The sequence below is a fragment of the Monodelphis domestica genome, chromosome 6 (genome assembly GCF_027887165.1).
Source record: "Monodelphis domestica isolate mMonDom1 chromosome 6, mMonDom1.pri, whole genome shotgun sequence".
Taxonomy (NCBI): Eukaryota; Metazoa; Chordata; class Mammalia; order Didelphimorphia; family Didelphidae; genus Monodelphis; species Monodelphis domestica.
In genome coordinates this window covers 88,265,120-88,281,616 of record NC_077232.1, presented here as the reverse complement: position 1 = coordinate 88,281,616, position 16,497 = coordinate 88,265,120, and the positions used below count along the sequence as shown (strand labels likewise).

At 40.5% G+C, this 16,497-nt stretch overlaps 1 protein-coding gene across 2 annotated transcripts in view; it reads left to right on the top strand.

Annotated features, from left to right (window-relative positions):
• MAN2B2 (mannosidase alpha class 2B member 2) overlaps positions 1–16,497 on the top strand; it is an 86,399-nt gene that overhangs the window by 2,334 nt on the left and 67,568 nt on the right. The window contains exons 2-4 of one of the 2 annotated variants that reach the window (XM_056802404.1): positions 3,642–3,884; positions 8,209–8,355; positions 12,164–12,269. In XM_056802404.1, the coding sequence (XP_056658382.1) occupies positions 8,215–8,355; positions 12,164–12,269 (247 nt within the window). In that variant the 5' untranslated portion in view covers positions 3,642–3,884; positions 8,209–8,214. The remainder of the gene's footprint in view (positions 1–3,641; positions 3,885–8,208; positions 8,356–12,163; positions 12,270–16,497) is intronic. The other variant, XM_007496762.3, reaches the window with a different exon arrangement.

Genomic DNA, 16,497 nt, shown 5'->3' with positions numbered 1-16,497 from the left:
TTCTCACTGAACCTCAGTTACCACATCTGCCAAATGGGGCTAATAGTAATTATACCTCTCCGTCAGAGGGAACCTGTGCCAGAAAATATTTTGTAAATAGTCAGGATCTATCAAAATATTATGTATCATTGCCATTACAATTAATATTCCAAGAATCTGCAATCCATTTTGTTCATCATTGTTCACAAATGCAGATTATAACTTCTCCTTGCCAGGTATTTATGTACTTAATGCATTCTAGTTAATTAATGGATTGGTGAACACTGTGTTCCATAGTTTGCTAGCATAGTCTTTGAGAATTCAAGGCTATGTCTATACCATGCTGAGGCATGAGAGGAGGATCTCTGACTTAATTGGAATGAATATATCTTCCACCAATTCCTGTCACTAGCCCTCCAGCCTATTAGCCCTGGGTAATTCTTGTATGGCTTTCTGTGACCATGCCCCTGCCCAGGGGCTCTGTATAATAGATACATCCAGAAGCTATTTTGTAGTTCTTTAATATATCCTGATGGTATTAGAATAGTATGTGGGTAGTTGAGTGGTTTAGTGCTGGCCTTGGATTTAAGAAGAATCTTCCTCAAACACTTCCTTGATGTGTGACTGAGCAAGTCACTTAAACTCTCTATTTCAGTTTCCTCAGTAAAATGGGAATAATTATAATAACTCATAGGATTGTTGTGAGAATCAAACAAGTTATCATGTAGAGTTATTTATAAAAAGTAACTCATTGTTGTATGTTGAGCACTACCCATGACTCTTTGCATTTGGGTTTCCACTGAAACTATTCTCTCCAAGACTTCCTAATCAACAGCTCCAATAGTCGTTTTCAGTCCTCATTCTCTTCTGCTTTTGACATGTGACTACATTCTCTTACTGGAATCTCTTCCCCCCACCCCCCTCAGCTTCAGAGCTATTACAACTTCCCTATTTTCCTTTCTAATCTCTCCTTCACCATCTCTAAAAAAAAAACTACCTGGTTTTTTACATTTTTCTCACCTCCTTAATTCAATTGTTCCTCTAATAATTTTCCATAATGCTTTTCTCTTCCATCTATAGTCCCTTTCTTAGTCATTTTGTTCACTCCCTTGATTTTAGCCACCATTTCCATGCAGGTAACTCCCAAATCTGTATCTCTCTTCTGGATTCCCTGCTAGCATTTGGAGCCTATGGGGTACAGTCAAAGTAATTCAAGATTTGACATCAAAGATCTTACTTTCCAATTTCTGCCTATACTACCTGTGTGACCTTGAGTGGGTCATCCCTAGCTAGTTCTCCATTTCCTCATTTGTGGAGGAATAGGATTGAACTAAATAGCCTGTGAGATCCCTTCTACCTCTAAATCTATAACCCTGAGATTTCCATTTGTTTCTAACATATCAGTTCCTGGATATCCAAAATGGAATCATGATCTTTCTCCCTAAACTTGCTTACACTTCTAGCTTAATATTATGTTTAAATATTGATTTAAGGTTTGCAAAGCACTGTGCATATGTTCCTTACAAACATCCTTTCACCATCTCTCTTTGGGACCACATTTATAGACACTCATGGCCTCCCATCTTCTTAATGCTGGTGTTACATTTGACTCTTTTCATGTCCTTCACCCATCCCCTCCAGTAAGTTACCAGGTGCTGTTGATTCCATCTTTTAAAAACGTCTCCTTTATCTGATCCCTATCTTGTTGTTTCTGGCACACCTCAGCTTCTTTGTGACCTGGGGAGCCCATTGCAGTTGCCTTCCTAGAAGTCTGCTGTGCAAGTCATTCTCTTTGCTGTTATTAGGCCTTTACACACTACTGGAATCTTCCTCCTCAGGCATAGAGCTTTGATCATGTCAATCCTCTGGTTAATAATGTTTAGTAGCTCCCCAGGGCCTCTCACATTGACTTTAGACTCCTTGGCCTAGCTTCCAAGGCCTCAGTGTTGTGATGCCACTCTACTTTTTTAGCCTTCTCTCATATTACCTTCCTCCAGTCAAACTCAATTACTCTAGAGCCTTCCTCTTGTCCTTTTTAAAATATATTTGCTTCCATTGTATTTCCTTACCTTGGCATCTTTGCTCAGGCTATTCCTTCTGCCTGTAACCCTTTTCTTCCTTATCTTTACCTGCCAAACCCTTAGCCATCATTTAAAGTTCCCCTTAAAGACCATATTCTTCAGAAATATTTCTCTAATCGATAACAACCTTTGGGCTCATACTTCACATAGTTTATTTTACTTTGTACCAATGCAATGTACCTACCCCCATGCTTTGCTGAATCCCCTTTTCACTGGTGTGGAAACTTCTTTCTGCAGATTCTGCAGATCAAAACCAACTCACCCTCCCATCTTCTATGACTGTTCATTGTGGATTCTAGTAAATCTGCCATAAAAGATCCACCTCTTGCTAGAGGTCTTCTTACCCATCTCTCACATTTAATGATGTGCATTGATTATCCTGTCTTCTTAATTTGGATTCCACCCAACATCTTTTCAGTTGTCTTTTTCTGATGCCATCTCTCTTTTACATCCCTTTTCCAATCAAATGAAAGAATGAATTTAGAATCATAGAACTGGAAAAGATCTGAGGTTCTTGAGTCCAGCCAACCCCCTTCTTGTACAAGGGACAAAACTGAAGTGTAGTGACTTGCCCAATTAACTTACAGTTAGTAAGTGCCAGAGGCAGGATTTGAACCCAGGTCTTATTGACACCAAGTCCAATGTTTTATCTTTGACTCCATGCTGCCTCTACTCTAATTACTGGAATATTGTATATTGTGTTGCTATTTGATCCCTACACAAGACTGATAGTTCTGTAATGACAGGTACCCTAACCAAACCAAACTTTCTATCTCTCATTTCCTTAGCACCATGCTCTGTACACAGTAGATGTACAAAGGTGTACAAAGTAGGTGCTTTATAAATGCTTCTTGATTTGATTGACCTTCATTAAAGCAGAGCAGAATTTATACCTACAAAAAAGTTGTCCCCTCAAAAGTGATTATTTGGGGAATTTGCGATTTTATTTATTTCCAGAGACTGCCATTGTTTTGGAGGTTTTTAGAGTTCCTCTTTGGAAATGAATAACATATTATATTTATAGAGTTACATGATTACAAAGCACTTTCATTATCTCATTAGAGCCTCCCTGTTCTCTAGGGAGGTAAGGTAAGTAATACATGTTTTCTTATATGTTTTATAGACAGGGAGTATGAAGTACACTAAGAGTGACGTTGAAATTATTGATTGACTGTCTTGGGGGGGGTGGGAGGAGGATTGTAGAGAAAAGAGCACCAGACTTGGAGTCAGAAAACCTGAGTTCGAATTATGGCTCTGCTTCTTACTTCTTATATGGCCTTGCACAAATCATTTCCCTTTCTTGGGCTTCCAGTTTCTTCATCTGTTAAATGATGAAGGAATTGAGCTAAATGATCTGAAGTCTGGCTTAGTCCTAAATCCTTTCGTCCTAGGACTACAACCCAGTTCTCCTGACTCCCAGTCTACTGTATTTCTCAAGGCAATATGCTGCCTAATAGGTCTCATTTTAACTCCTGATAAGATTGAGGGGGGAAAACTAACTGAAGCTAAAGAGATCCCAATAGAGTTTGGTTTTGTTTTTCCTTTACTGTGTTGTCAAACTTCCGGTTCCCCCCTGGGAAGATAAGACCTTTCAAACAAGTCCAGCTGGGCCCCAGAAGACACCCTTCCAGAAACGTGATCCCATTGGAACAATAGCAGCAGCTCTCTGAACTCTGCCTGCCCTGTCTCCCTCTGAGAGGACCCTGTGGAGTTCAGAGCTTGGAGGAATCCTTTAAAGTTGAGGAGGCCTGCCATGGAGTCAACTGGGCAGCCCTCAGAGCCATTCCTGTTTCTGCAGTGCCTCAAGCTTTCTCCCTGAGGGAGGTGGGCTAAGTATTATTCTCCTAATAATAACTACTAACATTTATGTAGCATTTTAAAGTCTTCATATTGTATCTTATTGGATCCTCACAACAACCCTGTAAGGCAGGTGCTATTATTATAGCCCCATTTTACAGATAAGGAAGCCGTGGCTGAGGATTTCAGTAACTTGCCCAGGGTAACACGGTTGCTCAGGCAGATTTTGAACTCATTTCATCCGCCAAGCCACTCAGCTTATCTTATATTGCAGGTGAAGAAACAAAGTACTTGGAATATGAAATTAATCTCTTAATGGAAAAAAGCTAGTAAGTGTTACAGCAGAGACTCACACTCAAATTTTTTGACCTTAAGAATGGTTTCTTACCAAAACATTGTATCTGACATTAATTTACTAAAGATGTTTCTCTTCATATTCCCATTTTTATCATAAACATTCAATGGCTTCCCATTACCTGCCAAATAGAGGCAGCAAAGTGACATAATAGATAGATTGAGGGGCCTGTTGTCAAGAAGATCTGAGTTCAAATTTTACCTCAGACCCTTATTAACTGGTTGCCCCATGGCAAGTTTTAACTCATTTGCCTCAGTTTCCTCATCAGTAAAATGGAGATAATAAATACTAGCACCTACCTCATAGGATTTTTTTGAGGATCAACTGAGTGAACAATTGTAAAATGCTTAGCACTCTGCTTAAAGTCTAATGCAGGCAATCTACAATTGATTTCAACTTACTTCCCATCTTTACATGGTACTACTTATTTCCCTTTTAGTTTCTAGTTTTCTGGGAAATTCAGTTTTTCGTTATACCCTGTTCTCATCCTCACCTCTTCTGGATATATGCCTTCAATCTGTGTGCCATACCTAGAATGGACACTGCCCCCCCCCCCACTTCCATCTGCACCTCTTGATTTCTCTCTCTTACTTCAAGGCCCAGCTCAAAGGGCCATCCTCCATGAAAGCTTTCCCTGTCCCTACTTCTTCAATCTTCACTTTGCCCAATTAGACTGTAAGCTTCTTGAGAGTAGGTGTGAGGTCATATCTTTTATTTTCAGCAGTGTTTGAGCACTGGGTATAAATAAATGTGTATAGGAGAAAGAGCACTGGATTTGGAGAGAGGGTGAGGTGATATTTGGGTTTGATTATCTGTAAGTCACTTAACCTCTCATTTTCAATTTCCTCATCTTTAAAATTGGGTAACCAAACTTGACACTGCTTATTTCTCAGGATTAGCATAAGGGAAACTCTTCAAAGGCTACAGAAATGGGAACAGTGATGATCACTATCATCCTTCTTCATACTCTTTAGGTCTTTTCAGAGACATGTTTCTGTGTCTTTTGCTAGTCACAGCTTAGTTGTTTTTGTTCTTTTTTAAACTATTATCAGAAGGTATTATATGAAGCCAAGATTTAACCTGGTTTCATTTTCTTCACTTTTTTTTTCATTCATCAAGCATTTACTGTTTTTTCCCCCCTCCCTCTTCCCCTGACCCACTGGGAAAGAAGGAAGGAAGGGAGGGATGGAGAGAGGTGATACTAGTATTTAATAGTAAACTAGTCAAATAGCAACTATAGATAAGTAATCCGTTTTGACAGATTGAGAACTATTTGTTTAAAGAAAAATGACCTTAGGGATCATGTAATAAGTTGGATTCCCTAATTGGCCAGAAACTCTACTTATGTCAAGTTCTAACCTCCAGGCCAGAATCTGAGAAACTGGTATCTCTGTGATACTAAGTAGGACAAAAAAGAGAGATGTTATTTCTTTCTACAATAGATGGTGGTAGTGGTGGTAGCGGCAGTAGTGTTGATGGAAATAGAGAATTGAGGAGATTGTAAGGAAACCAGTTCAGATAAGTTCAAAAACTATATAGGACTCCCAATAAGGGATTAAGCAATTGTGATTGATTGGAATCAGTTTCTTATTCAGTCATTGGTAGAGCCAGGAATAATTAAGGCCAAAGTTTGCTAATTTCCTTATATAGCAAAAATAAATGTCAACCTAAATCTTACCCCTAATTTTCACAAAATCTGAATCATCAGGGTCACACTAAGGTTTTATATTAATGAGCCACGGTTTTAAAAACATTTTACTATCCTCAGTTATAGCACTTAAAGTAGTTTCTGGTATATAAACTTAGCTCTTTTTATTTCTAGGAAAGATCTACAAGCTTAAAAAGAATTCAGATCCAGTTTTCTACCTTGAGTGTCATCGGAATTCTGAAGTACTTTCATAATAGCTTATGCTTGTAAAGTACTTTTTTATCTTTAGTAAATGAGCACTTTGCATCCATTATCTCATTTTTGCTTTGCAACCTCCCTGGGAGTTATCTACACAGTACAAGTAGTATCACCCTTGTTTTCTAGATGGGGAAGTTGGGTTCAGAGCAGCTCATTCACTCACAGCTAGTAAGTGGCAGAATCTTCCCTGGAACACATGTGTTATTGACCCAAAGCTCACTGCACTTTGTTGTAATCATAGAAGTTTAAAGGGGACCTAAGAGGCATCATCTAGTCCAACTCCCATGTGGATCATGAATCTCCTTTATATGTGAATTTATGTATATCTACTTGTATATGTTTATACGTGGATACCTATGTCTTCCATGTATATACTTATCCTTTTACAAATATATTTAGATATATATAAAACCTCTTATATATACATATACCCTCATTTTTTATCTTTATTCATATATATGACAAACTATTATTTATATGATAGATAGATAGACAGACAGATAGATAGATAGATAGATAGATAGATAGATAGATAGATAGATAGATAGATAAGACATTGAATCATACATACATACAACTTCTGTTTTAAGATATTTAGTAGTGGGGAACTCCCTTCTTGAAAAGGTTTGCTCACAGTTAGTTTAATATTGGAATCCAGGCCTCAAGTGTGTCTTATTCTTGTCTTTTCTCCATGTAGACACTTAGGAATGAGCTTTGCAATGTTTTCATATTCCATAAAAGAAGAAGCAGTCGGGAACATTTGAAAGAATATTAAATTTGGAGTTGGCACTCCTGGATTTGAACTCCTATTCTGACATTAATTCACTGAGCAACCTTAGGGAAGTTAAGTCCTGTGTCTGGACATCAGTTTCTTTAGTTATCAGATGAGGAGATTAAAGTAGATTTTCTCTAATACGCTTTCAGCTCTAACATCCTGTGACTTTGTAATGGTGTGTTTTAATATGCTATTTACCTTTTCTGAAATTGAGGGACCATAATGACCATTTCTCGGATCCTTATTAAGTCCATAGAGTGGTTTCTTCTGTTAAGCTTATATATGAATATTTCAATTCTTTTTGAGATATAGATTATACTATAAACACTGTTCACGTTGCATTCCAAGTTAACGCAGTAGAACAGACATGGAAAGTTGAGTCAGGGGGACAGTTTTCTGGTCCCAGTTCTATGACTAAATATGTGACTGGGCTTTTCCCATCACTTATCTAGTCTTGACTATTTCCTCATTTGCAAAATAATACAAACAGCTAGCCCTTGCTGACACTCTTAGGTTAATGTCTATAAAATGCTTTTTGAATCCTGGACTATTGCTGCTGGAAGGGACTCTAGACATTTTCTCATCTTACTCCCTCATTTTATAGTAGGGAAAACAGATCCCAAAAGAGGAAGGGACTTCCTCAAAATAACAGTGAATTAATGGCAAAACTAAGGCAAGAACTGACATTTCCAAACTCCCTCTAAATCTATCCATTGTTATTATATTACACTGCTTCAGTCAGTCAACAAGCATTTATTGATCACCTATTGCATGCCAGGCACAAGCACTATGCAAATGCAAGTTATTCTTTTTACCATATCTAAACTGTTCTGAATGCAGAAAAGGAAGTCAGCCCTGCAGATTGCCCCAGTGAGGGTACCAGTATAGGCCTTTGATCTGCTCTTGCTTTATGGTAACTAGAAAGTTGATTGTATGAGCCAGGTGACACTTTGATGCTACAAAGCAGTGCAGTTCTATGGGACACATTCCAGGGAGCTGGCTATTTCTGTGTTTACCTGAAGAGGTTCTGGGTGCAAGTTTTCTGCCATGGGCAGAGAAAATAACAGGGCTGGGTAATGATGCTTCTGTGTCACTACGTCAGTGCCGTGTATGTCCTTGACAGCAAATCTCATCTAAATTTTTGCCTTGTCTCTGAGTTATGGCTGTATTAGAGTTTGTGGAACTCTAGCAACTCACATGATAGCTAATTGTCCAATTAATTGCTTTGGCACCAAGCAGACATGCCCACTAAAGGTTCTTTTGAAAACATGTTTGTGTGATTCCTCCCCCCATCACTCTCTCTCTTGTTCTGCAGGAGAGCATGCATGCTTATGCAGCCAATGTCTACACTTCAGTGATAGAGGAACTGAACAGAGGGAAGCAGCGCAAATTTATTGCTGTTGAACAAGAGTTCTTCCGGCTCTGGTGGAGCAGAGTGGCCACAGACACCCAGAAGCATCAGGTAACAGGGCTTGATTTATTAATTACTGTGATGGGAGCTACAAAAGCTTTCTTAATGGACACTGTAGCTTTCCAAGGAAAAGGAAACCACATCTAATCAACAACATTGTAAAGAAAGTCCAAGAGCACCACTAATTTGTTGTGAAAGCCGTTTCTTCTTCAAATACATGTGGTTTGCATTTTCTCTAAAGGGTTTGAATTTCTAATTTTGGCTTTAAAGCCCCACCAGGACATTTGACAGATTTGCCCTGATAATTTGGAACAATTGTGCCTTCAGTACCTTACCAGTGGGAAGAAGCTAAATAATAGTGTAGATATATTATCACTATTATTATTTTTAGATGAGATCAGGCCTGTATTTCTTTTTTTTTTAAGCCTTACCTTCTGTCTTAGAATCAATATTGATTCTAAGGCAGAACAGTAAAGGCTAGGTAATGGGGATTAAGTGACTTGCCCAGGGTAACACAGCTAGGAAGTATCTGAGGCTATATTTGAACCTAGGACTTTTTGTCTTTAGACCTGGCTCTCAATCCACTGAGCCACCTAGCTTCCCCCTAGGCCTATATTTCTTAAAGAACTTTAGAGACAACATGGAGTTAGTAGATAAAGAGCCAGGAAGTCCTGACTCAGACTGGAAATCTAGATATCTTTCTCTCTCTTTCATTATAGAGAAGGTACCCACTTGCATTGGTAGAAGGAGGCTCTTCCATCCTAAGTCCTCAATGCCAATGAAATCATAGGTCCAGGCCTTATTCCTTTTCTTTATCTTAGGATTCAAAGTTAGAAGAGACCTTAGGGGTCATTGTGTTTAACCCCCTAAGTTAAGGGATGAAGAAGAAAGGCTAAGAACTAGGGAGTGATAGCTTGGTGGTGGACTACTTTCTCTTCATAGGACCTTGGATAAATACTAGCTTTGCCAATTGTTGTTCATGTGACTTTGGACCAGTCATTTTCCATTTTGGAGCATCAGGTTCTTAATCTTACAAAGTGAGGGAGTCAATGAGCTTATCCTGAAAAACCTGTCCAGCCCCAGCACTTGGATTCTGTGACCTGGGTGAGACAGAAGGCTCAGCACTACAACAGTATATATACTAGTCTGAGCTTTTCTTAAGTGCCATTCTGTGCAGAGCATAAGGTGAGGTGCTGGGGAAGTTAAGGGATCGATAAGACATAGTCCCAACCCTCTTACAGCTGGAAAGTCTGTCATAAAAATAATAATTTCTGTATTACTATATGGTTTGCCAAGTATTGGCTGCATAAAAACCATGTGAGGAAGGCAGCATAAGGATTCTCATCCTAATTGTAGAGTGTGAAATTTAGATTACTCCACCCTACTTAGATCTTACTTTATGGTGAAGACAAAATTGTAATCTCCTGATTGAACAATGAAGGTACTTAGTTCTTACTTTATAGTGAAGCTAGAACTTTAAGCTAAGTCTATTTTTAGATCTTACTACAAAAAGGTGTTAAGTAACTATAAAGGGTAAATTAACCACAAAAAGGTTAAGTAACTAACAAAAGGTGAACTTAACAAAGAAGTGTTAAGTAACTCAAAAGGTATAATCTAATCAAAGAAGATGAGACCTAAAGAATGGGCAGTCCTGGAGAAAAGCCTCTGATGTGATTGGTAGATGTGAAAATTGAGAGGAGGAGACACAAGAGTAAAAGATCTATATATTTTGCATCACTTCCTCTCTCTGGTACCTTTTGTGGCAGAGAGGTGGCTGGTGGCAGTGTGCTGGGCCTTTTTGCATCTTGGCGAGGCTACAGCTATTGTCCGGTTCGGTGGTGAGTTTCGAAGGCTGAGTTTTTCCTCCTTTACTTTCCAAACTTTATCCTCTTAGAAGCCTCTAATCTCCTTCAGAGACCTAGCAGGGGAGACCTTGAACTCCTCCTGGCACAGGCCAGGCGGGAGAAATCCTATACCCTCCTCCCTCTTTTTCCTTAAAATCCTTCCCTCTATATTAATTAAAATTACCATAAATTTCCAGACTGACAGGTATTTTATTTGGGATTTTCCCCTGGCAACCAATTAATTTAGATTTTAAGTCACAACCCTAAAATTATCTTTACAAGAGAGGGATACTGAGGCTTGACATGTGATGTACACAGAGAAAAGCAGCATAGTATAATGAGGAAAAGCGTTCTAGAGCTTCATCCCGCCCTAGAGAGTTTTAGCTGTGTGTGTGACCTCAGGCAAGTCACTTAACCTGTTTGCACTTCAGTTCCTCATCTGTAAAGTAATAAGGATAAGAATCACTTCTTTTTACTTTGGAAAAAGCTCCCCAAAACTTATGGAGGTAGAACAGAAAAAGGTTCTTCAGCAAAGAAAGAACCATGGAATGGGCCAGAGCCTGGGCCCTCCCTATCTTTTGCCCTCCACAGGTGTCTCTGGACTCACAGATCAGCTACATGGCCTCCTCCATTGAGCTGGCCACCATTCACTGAGGGGTAGGGAGGCTCCCTGCATGCTCCCAGTTGTGACTCTGTTGTGCAAAGGCATGTCAGGATCCTTCTGGCCACAACCAGCTCCTGGTTATCTGTGCTAGTCCAGGGCAGGAATACCCACATCATCCTAAAATTCCGTTTAAGCAAATGGCCGGGAGACAAGACAGAAGGCTGTGTGATGTGGGCAAATCACTTCCCTTTCCTGAGCCTCCTTTGTAAGGTGGGGAGAATCCTCCCTCTCCTACAGACATCACAAAACTGAGAGAACACCTGCTTTGTTTTCTGAAAAGCACTGTAGGAAAGATATTCATAGCAGCTGTTTGTGTTGGCAAAGAAATGGAATCTAAGGGGTATGTATGCCCGCCTAAAGGGGAATGGCTAAACTAATTATGGTGTGTTGATGTCATGGTTGTCATTGTACCATGAAAAATGACTAGATAGTGTCAGAGAGAAAACCAGAAAGACTAATATGAACTGATGGAGAGGGATGTGAACAGAACCAGGAGGACAATCTACAACAGCATTATAAAGAAAAGACTGCTTTAATGGACTTGAAAACTTTCATTGTGCAGTGACCAACCATAATTCCAGAGGGCTAAGGATAAAAGCTTACCATCTGCCCTCGGGCCTCTGACCTAGAGGAGGGGCACTCAAGATGCAGAACAAGACTTCTGTTATTGGACATGAACAGTGTACACCCTTGCTTTCTCCAGGTCACCATGTTAAAGCTTTGATTTATGGAAGGACAGAACTGGTAGAGCCCTTTAAGATTGTCTGGTCTAACACCTGCATTTCATAGAGGAGAAAACCGAGACCCCTAAAGGGGTAGTGAGTCCTCGCTCAGTGCAGTTCCTGATTTCATTGGATCCCCACACTAGCACTGACGTAGAGAGGGCTCATCAACCGCAGTTCACCGATGTAGAGCATGATGTATCCACAGTCACACAGTTAATAAATGAGGGAGTCAGGACTTAAACCTAGGCCTTCTGACCCAGGACCAGTCTGTAACACCCCATTGTCATAGTTCATGTGGATTCAGAGATTAAAACAAAGCCCAGGGGGCAGCTAGGTGGCTCAGTGTATTGGGAGCCAGGCCTAGGGACTAGAGGTCCTAGATTCAAATCTGGCCTCAGACACTTCCCAGCTGTGTGACCCTGGGCAAGTCACTTGACCCCCATTGCCTAGCCCTTACCACTCTTCTTCCTTGGAGCCAATACATAGTATTGATTCTAAGGCAAAAGGTAAGGGTTAAAAAAAAAACAACCCTAAAGCCCTTAAAACTAATCATTGTTGGGTAAACATGTTCTATTTTGGTTATCATCCAAAATGTTCATGGAATGATCTGTTTCTCACTATCACAGGTCCATCAGTTACTGAAAGAAGGCCGACTGGAATTTATAATTGGAGGACAGGTGATGCATGACGAAGCAGTGACCCAGATCGATGATCAGATTTTACAGCTAACAGGTTTACTTGTTTTACCCATTCAGTATTGCCCCCTAGCTCACTGAATGAATCAATGAAGCATTTATGAAGCACTTACTGTATACAAAGCCCTGAGCCCTGGAGATGCAAAGAGAAAAAGAAAGACAGCTCCTGCCCTCCTGTGAGGAGCTCACATTCTCATGGGGGAGATAGTACCTATGGAAGGTGTCAGCTACAAGTCAGATGGAAAGGCCCCCAGGTCCTTAGGGGACAGCTCTTTTTCAAATGTCATTCTCACTAACGAAATCCTGTCAATTTTTGATGTTGCACCACTGGACAATGCCAAGTATTGTGGTGGCAAGAGCTTTCATTTCTGGACCATCCGTCCATGTGGCCATAGCACTGGCAGCAGCAGTGGCCAGGCTGCATCTCCACAGATGTTGCTTCCCAGGATGCTGGCTGAGGGCACTGGGCTGGATGCATCACCACTCCCGAGGCTCTTGTCTCAGGCCATCTCCATCATAGTCCAAGGGAAGATGCTGTTCAGGGTAGTGCCAGCAGTTTGACTTCCCTGGCATGTGGTACCTTGCTGCTTTAACTAGCCTGGCTTGTAGGCCCTGTGGCTGGCAGTTGATGGAGCTGGAATGGATGAACCTTTTTTCCCAAATGATAGCTATGTCTGAAAGCAGAACTAGAATCCCTCCTGGTCCAGGGTCCCAGGGCTCTGCCTGTTGGTGGCACTTGTCCAGCAGTTGAGGCTGATTATGATGAGGAGTATTGGGCCCCTTCTCCACACTGTGACTACAGGTGCTGAGCCAGGTAGGGCTCTTAGGTTTGGGGAACACTGTTAGTCCCAGGCTTCTTGGGTTCGAGGCCCTTAGCTACCTTCATCCATGGACATAGCATCCCAGGGGATAAAAATGGTTTGATTTATCTGGCACTCGATGTCCTATCTCTTCCTCTGCCTGCTCTGAGGTGTAAGAGGCAGTGCTGGGCAATTAAAAGAATAATGGCCTGGGAATCTGGAGACCTTGGCCTAAAACTGTCCTCTATAACTAACTGTGTGACTCTAGACAAGCCTTCTCTTGAATCTGCTTCCTGATCTGAGAAAGGAGGGATTTGGACAATTTACTTTTTAGGTTCCTTCCAGCTCTAACATTTGGTTCTAAGTCCTCTTCTAGCTTTACTGTTCTTTGTTTTGTATTCTAAGACCCATATTGGTGCTAACATTTTTAGATTCGAAGATCTTTTCTAGGTCTGTTTTACATTCTATAATTTCTCCTTTAAATTCTGAGATTTTGTAAATGATGTCTTTGAGATACCATAGAACAGAGAAGGGCAGCAGAGTACCAGTGGAAGAGCAATGGGTTGGAAGGACCTGCCTCCTTGGGCCTCAGTTTCTTCAACTGTAAAAATAGAAATGATCTACTGAATAATTCATGATTCTGGTGCATTTTTCACTTCTTTAGCTGAATTTTTTTAGGTTAATAAATGTTGATGGCTTGGCCTGTTGGGGTAGTGTTCAAGACATAATTCTTTTACTTTCTTGAAGAACGTTTTTACTCTCTCCACCTCCAGAAGTTTCTCAGGAATTTCAGGCTAAACTCCACTTAATTATTAACTCTCTTTGTAGCCTATAATTCTTAAAAACAGAAGCAAGGAAGGGGAAAAAAATAGTAGCATTGAACAATCTCAAGGAATTTACAGTATCTGAGGCATTTTCTGTCCTCAGGGTATTTCAGCTCACCTTGCAAAGAGGGCCCCAGAGGAGGCAGAATTTGATGTTTATCAAGCAGGTGATTTACTAAAGGTCAACCTTTAGTAAATATTTGTTATGTTGGCCTCAGTGGAATCAAAGCCTTAAGAACTGAGGCCCATTCAGTGTCATTCAAACTGACCTCAAATGATGGATGAGGAATTAAAAACTATCTGGAAATCTTAGGGAGGCAAGGACAGGTGATCAAAGGAGAGGAGCAAATAGTACTTGTAAACTCAATGTCTGGGTGAAAGATTGCTCAAGATAGAGTGCTAGACTTGAAAGTCAGAATATGTTCAGTTCAAATATGGCTTCAGGCACTGACTAGGTGTTTGACTTTGGGTAAGTTACTTAATCTGATAAGAAGAGTTTCCCATATACCCCAAAATATTCATAGCAGCCCTTTTGTTTTGATAGCAAAGAATTGGAAATGAAGTAGATGCCCATCAAATGGGAAGTGGCTGAACAAATTGGGGTACATGGATGTGGTTATCATCACACTATAAAGAACAATGAATTTGAACAGTTCAGGAAAGCCAGGGAAGACTTATGTGAACTGATGGAGAATAAAGCAAAAAGGACTCAGGGACTTTTGTTTTCTTTGCATACACTAGGTTTAGCAGAGTCCCTGGCACATGATGAACACTTAAAAATATATTTGACCAACCAACTGTGATCCAGCCAAACTCGCCTTCTCTCTCTTCCTTGCACAAGACATTCAAGTTTCCCATCTCAGCCTTTTCCCTGAATTCTCCCCCATGTTTGGAATGTCCTCCCTCCTCCCTTCCACCTTTGAGAATTCCTCTCTTCAAATCAAAGCTTCTATGTGAAGCCTTTTCTCATTCCCCCAAATTCTAATGGTCTCCATCCCAATCCACCTTAAATTAAACTGCTTTGTATTTATTCATTTCATATTTTTTTCTGTATACTGTATTTCTATTCTGTCTCTCCTGACCTCCTATCTCTTTGCTTCCCCTCTTTCATTCTCTATGTACTTATATTTGTACCTGTTTTCCCCCATTAGAGTATAAGCTCTTTTTGAGCAGGTATTATCCTATTCTTTGTGCCATCTTAATATCCCATCATGAGAACAGTGGCAGGCACAAAGTAGGCATTTAATAGATGTGTGTTGATTGATTGATATCTGGGCTTATATTAAAGTCCTTCAGACATTTTTAAACTCCTAACAGACTGAGAAGGTTCTTAAATGCCAGAGGAGTTTGTACTGTATCCAAGAGGCAATTGTTGTTTTTTGGGGGGGTTGTATCTGACTCTTTGTGACCTCATTTGGGATTTTCTTGGTAGAAATACTAGAGTTGTTTGCCATTTTACAGATAAGGAACTGAGGCAGAGAGAGTTAAATGACTTGCCCTGAATCACACAAGCTAGTGAATATTTGAGGCCAGATTTGAATTCATGAAAATGAATCTTCCTGACTCCAGGCCCAGTGCTCTTTTTACTGCACAGCTTACTAACTGTGTGAACCTGGGCAAGTCATGTAACCTCTGTTTGCCTTAATCCACTGGAGAAGAAATAGCAAGCCACACTAGTATCTTTGCCCCCAAAATCTTATGCACGGCATTGATGTACCATGGTCCATGGGGTCACAAAGAATCAGAAATGACTGAACAATAATGATATCGTGCTTTAAGGTTTGCAAAGTATTTTACAAACATTAACTCATCTTGATTTTGACCATAGGATTTTGATGACTCCGGAAAAGAGAGTGAGGCTGACAACTTTGTGCATCTCTGCCTCACTTAAATGCAGTGCACACTTAAGACATCACCTTCATGATGTCATTGGCCTCTTCAAATTGGAGGACAAACAATAATCTCCTATCAGTGTTGGTCATGTACAGTACAAGAGCAGCAGAGCCTCTCAGAGCTGATGAGATCACAAAGAAGCTTACCTTTCTGTGGTTCCTTTTTGTTCCCAAAGACACTGGCTCCACTGTGTGCCACTAGTGCCCCAAATTATAATAGATTCCTATTGCTGCACTTTGGACAGACTTTCCATCCTAACAAGAGCTGCCATTTCAGAGTGTCTTATGGCTTATAAAACCCTATCATCATCTCATTGAATCTTCTGAGTATCCCTGAGAGATGAGCTGGGTTCATATTTTTATAGATTAGGAAGCTGTGGCTCAGATGGCTGAAGTAGACACAGAGCCAGGCCTTGGACCTGCCTCTTGCCACCACCCTAGGGTCTCTGTTTGCAGCCAAAGTTCCTAAGCCATACAGTTGTACTCCCTATGTGTACCTAAGCAATTGGAGCATCAATAGAGTACAGAAGAGTAAGAAGGGTCCTCATTCTCAAAGGGAGGGGATCATGGATTTAGGACTGGAAAGGAACCCCAAGGCCATCAGCAGCCCCTCCCCCCATTTTGCCGATGAAGAAACTGAGGTAAGTGACAGAGGCAAGACTTGAACCCAAGTCTTGAGACTGGAGAATGTTTTCATTCAGTTCTCCCACACTTTGAGGAGTGTGAGAGTCCTGGTAGGAATAAGTAGT